At 42.1% G+C, this 12064-nt stretch overlaps 1 protein-coding gene across 2 annotated transcripts in view; it reads left to right on the top strand.

The window, feature by feature from the left end:
* The window catches only part of LOC137323031 (progesterone receptor-like), a 268780-nt gene that overhangs the window by 144110 nt on the left and 112606 nt on the right, over positions 1–12064 (top strand). For both annotated transcript variants that reach the window (XM_067986390.1, XM_067986389.1), the window contains exon 4: positions 9032–9148. In XM_067986390.1, the coding sequence (XP_067842491.1) occupies positions 9032–9148 (117 nt within the window). The remainder of the gene's footprint in view (positions 1–9031; positions 9149–12064) is intronic.

Genomic DNA, 12064 nt, shown 5'->3' with positions numbered 1-12064 from the left:
CCTTTTCACATTCATCCAACTACTCAATCTAATCTTGAATGTTGACATAGTTTCGGCCTCAACCGCTGAACCTGGAAGGTAATTCCACAGCATCTAAACTCCCTGCATAAAGAAGCTTCTCTTGCTCTCTATTCTAAATTCTTACATTTAATCTTTTATCTGTATCTCTAGATGCCTCATCTACTGGAAACAATCTGCTTCTATCTACTGTGTCCTATCCTTCCATAATTTTGAACATATTTCTTCATATATGTATTTACCCATACCAGGTAGCATCCCAGTAACTCTCTCTAAAGCCTTAATATTATTTCTATTGTGTGGAGCCCAATATTGCACACAGTTCTCGGAGGCCTTGAATACATTGTCGTATCATAAATTTGTGCCCATCTTTCCCACAACAGCATGTTCAAATCTCTCCAATCAGGTTTCCTCCCATGCTGCAGCACTGAAACAGTCCTAATGAAACCCACAGATGACATCCTATGTGACAGTGACTGTAGTGCACTATCCCTCCTCATCCCACTCGACCTCTTTGTGTCCTTTGATATGGTTGACCACACCATCCTCCTCCATTATCTCTCCTCCATTCTTCAGGTCAGTTGGACTGCCCTCACCTGGTGCAATTCTTACTTAGCCAGAGCATCTCCAGCAATGGCTTCTCTTCCTGTCACCGCACTGTTACTTCTGGAGTCACCCAAGGATTTATCCTTGGCCCTCTCCTCTTCCTCATCTACATGCTGCCCCTTGGCAACATCTTCCAAAGACATGGGGTAGGGTTCCAAATGTATACTGATGACACCCAGCTCTACCACTCCATTAGCCATCTCGACCCCTCCACTGCCTCTGTGTTGTCAGACTGCTAGACCGACATTCTGTCTGAAATGAGCTGCAATTTCCTCAACTTAAACACTGGTAAGACCAAAGCCATCATCTTTGGTCCCTGCCACAAACTCCTCACCGTCCCTTAGAATCCTCCCTACTAAACAGTACTTATGATGACCTAGCTCACTCCTGAATACAATAAAAACATTCATCCCCTCCTTGTCTACCAGTTTCAAATGCTGCCTATCAAGATACCAGCCTGACAATTTTGTGATCCGGACAATTGCATCTCCAAATTCCTCTGTGAGCAAAGGCCACAAATACACCTCAAGCACCTTCAGCTCCTAAAACAAGAGGGAGGACTCGGCCTCTCATATTTCAGACACTTCTCCTGTGTAGCCAAAATCCAAATAATTGTGGTCTGGTCCCTAGCCCCCAGCAAAATCCACGGCTGGGAATGAAGATCAGAATTTCTCCACTGCGCAACTTACCATTCATACATCGCCAGAAGAGACCAACAGGTCGCTAGAAATATCCTATTGTCACTGCATCTCTCTTAGCCTAGAGGAAGGTTCGTATCTCCCTGACAATCTCACTATGTCCAACAGCCCTCCCCACAATCAGGCACAACTGTGAGCTCCCAGGATTATTGATTTCAGGTAGTTTCAGAGCCTGGCATGAGAAAGTCTAGGCTTGCTCTTCCGCGAGGACCAGATTTTACCCCTCCACCACTTAGCCAACAAATTGCAACTCTTCAGCCTGACCAATACTACCACCTGCAGATAAATGTAAGGAATCTTACAACACCAGGTTATAGTCCAACAGTTTTATTTTACTCACTCACCTGACGAAGGAGATAATCTCCAAAAGCTTGTGATTTTAAAATAAAACTGTTGGACTATAACCTGGTGTTGTAAGATTCCTTACATTTGTCCACCCCAGTCCATCACCGGCATCTCCACATCACCTGCAGATAAGGCAGTACCCCCATAACCCTGCAATAATTTGCAGTTTTCAACATAAGCCAAACCCTCTGGAGTTCTTAATCCACTCTCCAACAGTCTCCTGCAGACACATTTCCATCCTGTGCACATGTTCACCTCCCATATCAAAGATGGACAGAAAACACTGGGAGTGAGACCTAGGCTGTCTGCTAAATAAGGAGGAAGGATAAGAAATATGGAGGCAGATCCTCAACACTACAGAAGAATGTACAAAAGCCAACTCAAGATCATATATTGCACGTACCTCAGCTCACACGAGCACCACAAATTTCATCCCTCCATTACAGATGACTCCTGAAGGCCAGGCGGGCATTGTTAACGTTTGAGATTTTTGATTATTTGAATTTCTTCATGAAGGGGATTTCCTTGGTCTTTAATGCCCGTCTATCAATCCCTGCACCCTAACACATCTCGGTTCATTATTATGGTTCTACCCCCAGGCTAAAGGATAACAAATTTCCTGCAATTACGGGTAAAAATTAAGCCCAGAATTCTGGGCGCAGCTTGAAACAGAGACATTTTTCCAGTGTTTTATTGCGATTTTTTGAGGATTTTTGTTTTATTTATCCTCACTGAGACCTGCATTGTATTTTCTGTTTCTTTGAATGCATTTTTAGGGCATCAGTATAAGTCATATTCAAAACTGAAAAGCTTCCATGATTGCATGTTCTTAAACAGCTGGGCCTAATGTGCATGAACAATAGTTAGATGACTTAAAATTTTAATTTTCATAGGGATGAAATTTGTTGTGCTCGTGTGAGGTGAGGTATGTGCAATATATGATCTTGAGTTCGCCTTTGCACATTGTAAAGAAGAAATATGTGGTTTGAGTTCGGCGCTTTCCTCGGCCCTGATTATTTACGCCCATATTTACCCATATGTTAATGAGATTGGCAGGAAATTTGGGGTAAAATAGACGTCATCAAAGTAGGCGCAAAAATGAGCATAATTTCAGGTGTAACTTCCCAATTACGCCCCTACAGGAAATTCCACCTCAATATGTTTAAATTTTATGTTTTGAAACAAAGTAAATTCACACATTTAAAAAGCCACAGGCCGCAGCAGCTGAGATGGGTGGAGGGTTAATGTGCTAATGAGCCAACTATCCTTATTGTTGTATACAGTGCTGGGGACATTGAGCAATTTGTTATCTTGTCTCTGATGGCCTAACAGAACAACCACACCTATTGAGGTGGGGATAATTATATTCATCTGAACTCATCATAAGTTGACCACTGAGAATATACTCTTGGGTGAAGAAGTAGTCAGTTTAATTGACAGGCCTTCTGGTGAATTCCTAAGTGGGGATGGAGTTGAAGGCACAGGCCTCCCACTTGCTGAGAACACAAAGAGAAAAGAAAAAAAAGAGACACAGTCAGGTTTTAAACATGATGTGGAGATGCCGGTGATGGACTGGGGTGGACAAATGTAAGGAATCTTACAACACCAGGTTATAGTCCAACAATTTTATTTTAAAATCACAAAAGGAGACTGTGAGGTGCAAGCCCAAACATGGAGCTATAACCTAAAATGCAAGAGGTCAGTTTTGCAATTAGAAGTTGTCTATAGAGAAAGTTAATGGCAAGTAAGTCAGCCACAAAATGGACAAGGAACCATTCCACTATTCCTTATCCCACTTTCTGACAGCAAGTGTGATTGAGTGAAGGAAGTTAAATTTGCTTTAACTGTTACTCTGTATGTTAACTTACTGTTTGAAAAATAAAGTCGTTTGGTGATTCATATTCGGCCTCGTTTCACTAAAATGTTTTTCAGTCCACCTACTGAAAGATAGGAGCACAAGTAAGGGCACCTGCAAGAGAACAATGGGGGTAATTTTAACACCCCAGGATGGGCAAGGGGAGGCAGGGGGTGTTAAAAATGTAAAAATGGGAAACCCGACCCCAACCCGCCTCCACTTCCGGTTTTAACAGGGGTGGGCGACTAACCTGCTGTCCAGAGGTGGGCCCATCATTTAAATATTTTAATGAGGCTGCGTGGCTCAAATTTTACCTCTGTTGCAGGTTTAACGCTGGCTGGCTGGGTTTCCCAGGCCTTGGGAAACCCAGCAGCTGAAGGGAGGCGAGGACACTGGATCCAACAGGTAAGTGCTTTTCCAACACTGCTTGTGAGCCAGGAGGAGCAGGAGTGCTTCCCCCCAGCCCATCAAGCAAACCTGTTAACCTCTTTGCGATGAGACGCCCCCGTGATCAGACCCCCACGATCGCCCCCGTGCGATCGATCAGACCCCCAACCTACCTCACCGGCCCCTCCGATGACCCTCCCCGATGACCACCATTCCGATGTACAATCTCTCCCTCCCTCCCTCCTCTCTGCTGTTCGGCTACAGCCTAGTGCTGCGGACCTACCCGTACTTCCGGGTTTCCCAGCCGCTAAACCTCCCCCCCGCTCCCCGTAAATATCGGGGCCAATTTCCAGCTCAGATCATAATGGGGTCCCATCGTTACACCTCGGGTTACATTATCATATATTAAGACATTGGGCAGTATGGGCACAGTCCTGTATGGTAAGACAGTCAGACCATTTACAGGAGTGACCTGAACCACTGCAGCCAAGATATAGCAGACCCTAAACTTGTAACAGGAATCTTCCTACACGTGTTTCAGTCATCCCTCTACAATCAGCCAATCTGGGTAGAAGTCCAGGAGACCACAAGGATCATAACCAATCTTGCCATTCTAAAGGACCCAGTTCGGTGCTTGTTGGGCCCACACAATGGTGAGCAAAGACCCCGCTCAATGAACAGACCAGCACAACTTTTACTGCTAGCTGCAAGAAAGTGCAAGCTCCCTCTGTAGCTGATGCACATGTGAGACATATCCGGGTAGTCGAAGTCTGGAGCTCTCTCTCCCAAGAAGCTGTTGAGGCTAGGTCAATTGAAAATTTCAAAACTGAGATTGATCATTTTTTGTTAGGCAAGGGTATTAAGGGTTACAGAACCAAGGCGGGTAGATGGAGTTCAAATACAGATCAGCCATGATCTAATTGAATGGCGGAACAGGCTCGAAGGGCTGAATGGCCTACTTCTATGTTCCCATGAACCAGAACTGAATGTTTGGTTTCCGCCTAGAACTGAAGAAATACCAATCAGTCTGGAGCCCATTTTTGGAGGCTCACTCATCATAGACTACACCAACGCAGCACAGTAACCCACACAACTGACCATGAAGGCAGTGAACTGATCAATATGACTGTTGGTATTCAGGACCTTCCCTCTCCATACATACACCAAACTAATACCCAGAAACAAGTCTATTCAGCCCCTTGATTTGCATTGTTCCTAGTGCAACCACAGTCATGCCAAGAAACCTGAATGCATCAGTGCAGTCCGCTCAAATGTACAAAACATACAACAGCTTCCTAATGTATATATGTAAATGTACATTTTTGATAATTCAGTTAAAAAGATTATTAGGAAATATTTTATACCTGAATGAGCAATTCTCTACAAAGGGAAGGGTTTTGGATGAATGCAGTATTCAGTCAATTTTCTGCAAAGAGCCAGTCTGTTTTAAAAGTTGGGCCTGGAATTATCCCTTGTTTGTTCAGTAAATATTCAATGCAAAACTTAATAATTGAGTATTTACATAGAGAATTGTAATATTTATATTAGCAGTGTCTTTTGTTAAAGGAATAATAGCGTGACTGTTCCATGCTAATTTTAGAACTTTTCAATTGTTTAAGTTGTGCTGGCAATCACAGTGATCACGGTGTTATTGTTATGTACAGTGTTGTTGTTAGCTTTCAGGACAACATAGCAACACGGTATCATGGAGAACAGCATAGCAACATAATGAACAAAGCTCTCCTTTGCAGCTATTATTCTAAAATTCAATCCTGAACTGTTTGTAATGGAAGATTTATGTAAATAATAGCTGAGAATTAACTCAGACCTGGATTTTCCTTGGCCAATCAGAAACATGGCGGAGCCCACCTTCATGGCCCCTTGAGGGCGGGCTAATTAAGTATGGAGGGTGAGTTTGAGACTGGAATCCTGCTGCCGAGTAGTTCTTCACCACTTGAAGCAGCTAAAAGGCTGCTGTAGCTTTAGAATCCAGAGGCATTGCATGTCTTAAGGAGGCAGAGACAGGGCAAGATTACAGTGAGAGGACAATGGCAGGAGGTGGGCCAGCATCGGGTGTCTGCAGTGTCAAGGACACAAGACTCTCTCTCTTCCATGGATGTGATGTCAGCAAAGATAAGGGCAAGTAGGGCAAGTCTTTTTGGAATCCAAGACAGGAAATCTCAGAAAAGGTGGTGCAGGAAATATTCTGGGAGATGAGACAGTCAGTATATACCAGCGACCTCGACAATCTCCCTCCGCCTCCCAAGAGCCACACATCCCTTTCCCACCCTTTACAGAAATAAGGATATGACAAGCAGCCTGATAGCTCCAGAGAACCCATTCCTGCATTTGATTCCGCAACTCCGGGGAAAGATATGAAATCTGGCCTACCTGAACAGGAACGCGTCACCTAATGTGGTGGTACACTGGCTGATTGACTTATGTCATTGAAGTTGTCTAGAGACATCTGGTGACATAAACATTTAGAGCTGTTGTTGCCATTACAACCACTGACAAAGCTATGTCCTGGTAGAAAGAGCATTCAGATCTGGTGCCAACAGCTAGCATAACTCACTTACTACTACTGGAGGAAACTGCAGCTTTCTTACACATGGAGGGTCATTTTCAATGTCAGCGACTGTTCAGTAATAGTTCAGAGTGGATTGGCTACTCATTGTGGAACTCGTCTGATTTTCTGATTGATTCAATATATTTATAAAAGGCCAGCGATCCACTCTGTAACATCATCACCCAGTGCTGAAGTTGAAAATTACCCCCACCATCTTTGGGACATATGACGTCCTTGGTCTGTAGACCCCCTGGCATGGGCACCTACATTTTGGGTGGTACCTACAAAAATGGTGCTGGATTCTCTGGGCTTTTCTTTTCCTTCTCCCTGTTTGCTTCCTCTTCCCCAAGGCGCAGAAACAATGGAATTCCAAATGAGAAATCTATGAACAGGAGTAGGCGATTCAGCCCCTTGAGCCTGTTCTACCATTCATTTAGATTATGGCTGATCTATATCTTAACTCCATCTGCCCGCTTTGGTTCTGTAACCCTTAATATCCTTCCCTAACAAAAATCTATCAATCTCAGTTTTGAAATTTTCAAATGGCCTAGCCTCAATAGCATTTTGGGGGCAAGAGTTCCAGATTTCCACTACTTTTTGTGTAAAGAAGTGCTCCCTGACATCACCCCTGAGCAGCCTAGCTCTAATTTTAAGGTAATGATCAACTCCTTTAATCAACTTAAGTACCTCAATTTCATTACCCCTTAATATTCTATACTCAAGGGAATAGAAGCCTGGTCTGTTGCTTAGTTACAATGTTTATTCTGACTTTAAGTTCTTTACAAATAACAACAACTACCTTTAGATCCTAATAAGTTAGTGGTGTCAAATCCAGTCTTCAAAATTCTGCAGGAATGCTAACTTCACTGACCTCTAGCTTTCATGATCCTTTACCACCTCTGGGAAATTATACTGGGCCCAATACTATCCCTTTTATACAAGTGATGCTTTCTAGGGGACAGAAACTTGGTAGGAACACAGGGAAATATTGGGGACTACTAAGCCACATCCCTCCGGTGGGCTTATAGTGGACAGATCCGGGTTATGGCAGAGCCCGTGGAGGAAAATCAAAGCAGCCATTTGGGTGGGGGGGGGGTGCAGAGAATGGGAGAATGGCTTCCCCGTCCCACTTCCCTTGCCAGACTGCCTCTATGCTATCTGAAATTGGGCAGGTTTCACCAGGAAAATTCAGGCCCTAGTATATCATGGATGAGCTTACTCTGCTTGCTGTGCTCTTTTGCTGATGGTTGCCAACTGTAACAATAATGGTATAAATATTATGCATACAGATAGACAAGCACCTGGGGATCATTATATACTGTTGTAGCTGCTGCAGTTGATGTAACTCACAGCAGATAATTAAATACACATACTGGTTTGAAGCAGAACAACTTTAGGTTGTGTGATTATGTGGAAGCATTGGTCAGAGAAAAAGAGACACCAAGCAATATGGAACCTATTGAGTAAGCTGTGGATCAGAGATATCATTGCACTGACAAGTTTGCTCATTGGTCAGAAGCGCCATTTCTGACAAAAATGCCTACTGTTACTTGCTACTGGATCAGCTGAAAAATATCCTTTAGAGCTGGCTTTCAGGCAGTCAAGTTGAATTTTTCTTCGAAGTTGCATCCACTTTCAAAATGGATAACCCGGATCTGTCCACTATAAGCCCACCGGAGGGATGTGGCTTAGTAGTCCCCAATATTTCCCTGTGTTCCTACCAAGTGGGAATAGGAAAGCAGAAAAAAATATTAAGAAAGAAAAGAATAATGATTAGAATAACATGCATTGGATAGAAAAGAGAGCAAAATTCTAGGAAATAAATTGTTTGCATTTTTAAAAATTAAAAAGTTGTGTTTTTATTGGTTAATAAAGCTATTCCTCATATCCGTGCAGCTTATATTAATGTTTGCTTCAGCGTCACAGTGCATGAGCTGAAAATGTATCATAAACCAGTCAGCTAGGGAAGAAAAGTTCCCTGCATCTAAGAGATAGCCTAATGGTTCTGCTTGTATTTAATGTGAATTTATGCATTGGTTGAAATTCACAGACCACTAGTTGCACCATTTTAGTTCAGTAGAGGTTGTTTGTAAAGTTTTAAATGCTGGAAGCTTATAATTATTACGGGGAGAGCCTCACTCTCACAATCAATGTGTGCTGCAATTTTAAACTGGTAATGGTGTGGTGAAATCTGTTCTTGGTCTTACCTGTAGAGGTGTTACTAGCACTAACAGCGATATAAGCAGGACTAATCTTGCTTACATAATACTGTGATACTCGGTGGCTCAGGCAAGAGATGTTAGGTCAACAAACTGGACGGGGTAGATCTTGACTTTGTGCGATAGTGTAAAACGGGTGATAGCGAGTCGGTAGCTCGTTTTACATCTCTCCTGATTTTTATTTACATTGAAGTCAAGAAAGGCTATTAGCAGGAATGCTTTATCTAATGCCAGCTGTGTCTCATTGCACGCCCATTATCTTCTATTGAGGTGATTAAACGTATATTTTAACAGTTTTTGGAAGCAATAACATCGCTTCACTTCTAACTTTCAGGGCAACATAAGTACCTATGTGCTGGAAGGAATGACTGCATCATTGACAAAATTCGGAGGAAGAACTGTCCAGCCTGTCGCCTCAGAAAGTGCTATCAAGCTGGAATGGTGTTGGGAGGTAAGAGAAAAAAGTTCTTCGATTTAAGTCAAAACAGGTAAATCTGATCTAATATATTCTGCATCCTAGCAAGATTGCATTGAACACTTTGATGTATACATGTAGAATTATAAGCGAATGCATATCATTTTATGGAACTAAAAATATATTCCCTGCCCAGTGAAACTGTAATTCACACAAGTGGAAACTGGAACTGATAGTATGAGTTTTCACTAAATAGTTTAACCTTTTCTGCTAATGTTCCCCAGTGCACCATGCCATCTATATAACACATTTTGAGTAGGATTATGAATTTGTTAAATATATTTACAAACACGGAGTGTGGCACAATTTTTTTTTACGATAGTGCAAACAAATCGCATTCCTACATCTCACTCCCGCTATCTCCTAGTACCAGCAGTGTGTCATTGCTGGGGGGTTTGCAGGGCTGGAAGAAAATGATTGTATGCTTCCCATTAAATTTTCAGTATTTTCTTTAACAATTCCATTTTCAATGAATAAAAATATGAAAAACACAGTGGATAGCAGAGGTTCCCAATGGTCCTTTGCCATTTCACCATCTCAAAATTCTGAAGAAAACTCCATTAGACATCCATGGAGTTCTGAAATAGATTTTTTTTAAACAAATTCCTTATGTTCATTGGGAATGGCCATTTAATTAACAGTGAACTATGTGACCACTTCCCTGCCTTTTAATATGAAAATAGATCTGGGTGAAAATTGCAATTTTCATATTCATCCAGCAGTACTCAGAATCATATCAGACCACTTTAGGGAGACTGCAATTTCTACACCATTTTCCACGAGGTGGCTCATAGCTCACCAATAATGAACTGGACTCATTATTTGCAAGTGGCGAGCATTCAAAGCAAATCTAGCTAACTTGGACCACCTGGGTTGGAATGGCCTGTCTTTTAAATAAATTAATTGTATGTGTGCAGTGGGACAATTTGTCTGTGTATTTATTTTGTACATATATGCAATACCATTTTGGAAATCATGGCAGTTGTTTATGCTCCTCCCTTTTGCATGAGCTGATGATACCAGTGACTGGAAGAGAGTGGTTGGCAGTAAATAGGTAGGTACTTTAAAAAAGCAAAGATCTATTCATTTCCCCTGATGTTTAGTGGCTGTGCAACTGTCCAAATGGGGGTCTTCATCTAAGTTAACTGGCTATGCAATTTGTCAGGTTGGCCCATGGCAGTGTTCCCCTTATGCTGTGTTTACATTTCATCTACTTGAACAGTACCGACAGCATTTTCTGAGTGATGCTGGTGGGTAGCTGTAGTCATACTGCCAGCCAGCATCACTGTAATCTTGAGGGATGCACGCATGCTGTCAGTTTCTACCAATTGAGAAAAGCTGGCAGAACAATCAATGCTTTCCAACTGATAGAAATGAAAAGGCAGCCTGTTATAATAGAGATTTTTTTTAAAGTAAAAGTTAGTGATCAGCTCCTGTTGACCCAATGAGTAAAGGCACCACCCAATGTAGCACTAAGTCATGCAGGTTGCAAGTTCAATTCCTGACCTGTGCTGAATTTTTATAGTGACAAAGGAAAGATTGATAGTCCTGGCCGGGAGATGGTGGAGGTCTAAAAGTTAAGATGTCTGGATGCTGCAGGAAGGATCTTCATTTATATCCTTCCCAAGGTTTGCACCCATTCTCCCAGCTTTGCCAACACAATATCTTCAATGTCCACTATCTGCCTCTTGAGTTTCTCAGAAATAAGGCTGAGAAACTGGAAATTCACAGCTCTTTGATGTTGTGCAACTTGAATTGAGACTGCCAGCACACACTGTACTCTCCAACCTGAACAGCTGAGAGAGCAGAGAGAGACTTTAATCCCTTTCTCAGGGTTAAAGAACTAAACTCAAACTTGGATTGCAGAAGATGAACACAATGTGCCTCAAACACACAGCACTGTGTACCGTATGTTAATGTTTAACAACGCATTATTTTCTAAGGTATTCATTTTCAATTAACAGAACACAACCATCTTTACTAAGAGAAAGACCCTGCAAAGGTCTAGTATACTGCTTGGGCAGAAAAAGTTTATTTCCTTCAGGCAGGAGAACTTGATGTACACATACTAGATAGTACTTCATAAATACTATTAGGCAAGTGCTAGCTTTAGAACCAACACAATTGGTTCATATAGTTTGCCACATGTTTGTCATCCAAATCAAATTTAAACATTTTCCTCAGCAGTTCCACAGCAGAATGGTTTACCTAGCACTGGTATAGTTAAGGTGCTTACCCTTCCTCTTTCCCCATTCCCATATTACCTTTTTATTTTTGTGTATACATTGTATTAGATCTCAAGCCTTATCACTATTTCTTGATTTAACTCTTCTACACTTTTCAATGTTGGTGGTGCATTGCATTATGGACCTTGACCTTTCACCTATGCTTCTCAATGATAATGGATTGATATTCTGGAAGGATGAGATCCAAAAGGCCTCTGGGCCTTCTTCATTCAAAACCTATTTTGCAATCTTCTAGAAAAAAAAGGTCATTAAAGTAGTAAAACGTCCCAAATCGCATCACAGGTGCCTTATCTGACAAAAACTGACACCTAGCCAAAGAAGGGGAAATTAGGAAAGGTGACCAAAAATTTAGTCAAAGAGGTAGGTTTTAAGAGCATCTTAAAGGAGGAGAGAGAGGTGGAGAGGTTTAGGGAGAGAATTCCAGAACTTAGGGCCTAGACAGCTGAAGGCATGGCCGCCAATGGTGGGGCGAAGTAAGTTGGGGATGCATCATCTTCATCACATTCCTTGTGAAATAGAGGCATCAGCTAGATAGGGCACTGAACTTTCACTGGTTGGCAGGGTTACCGAGAGTCCAGAGCACAGTAAATAACATCCGTGTGAACATGAGGGCTCTTCACATCAACCCCAATACTAAGTAAATGTA

This window comes from Heptranchias perlo, chromosome 6 (genome assembly GCF_035084215.1).
Source record: "Heptranchias perlo isolate sHepPer1 chromosome 6, sHepPer1.hap1, whole genome shotgun sequence".
NCBI classification, from domain to species: domain Eukaryota; kingdom Metazoa; phylum Chordata; class Chondrichthyes; order Hexanchiformes; family Hexanchidae; genus Heptranchias; species Heptranchias perlo.
The sequence above is the reverse complement of the archived record's forward strand: the minus strand, read 5'-3'. Positions and strand labels throughout refer to the sequence as shown.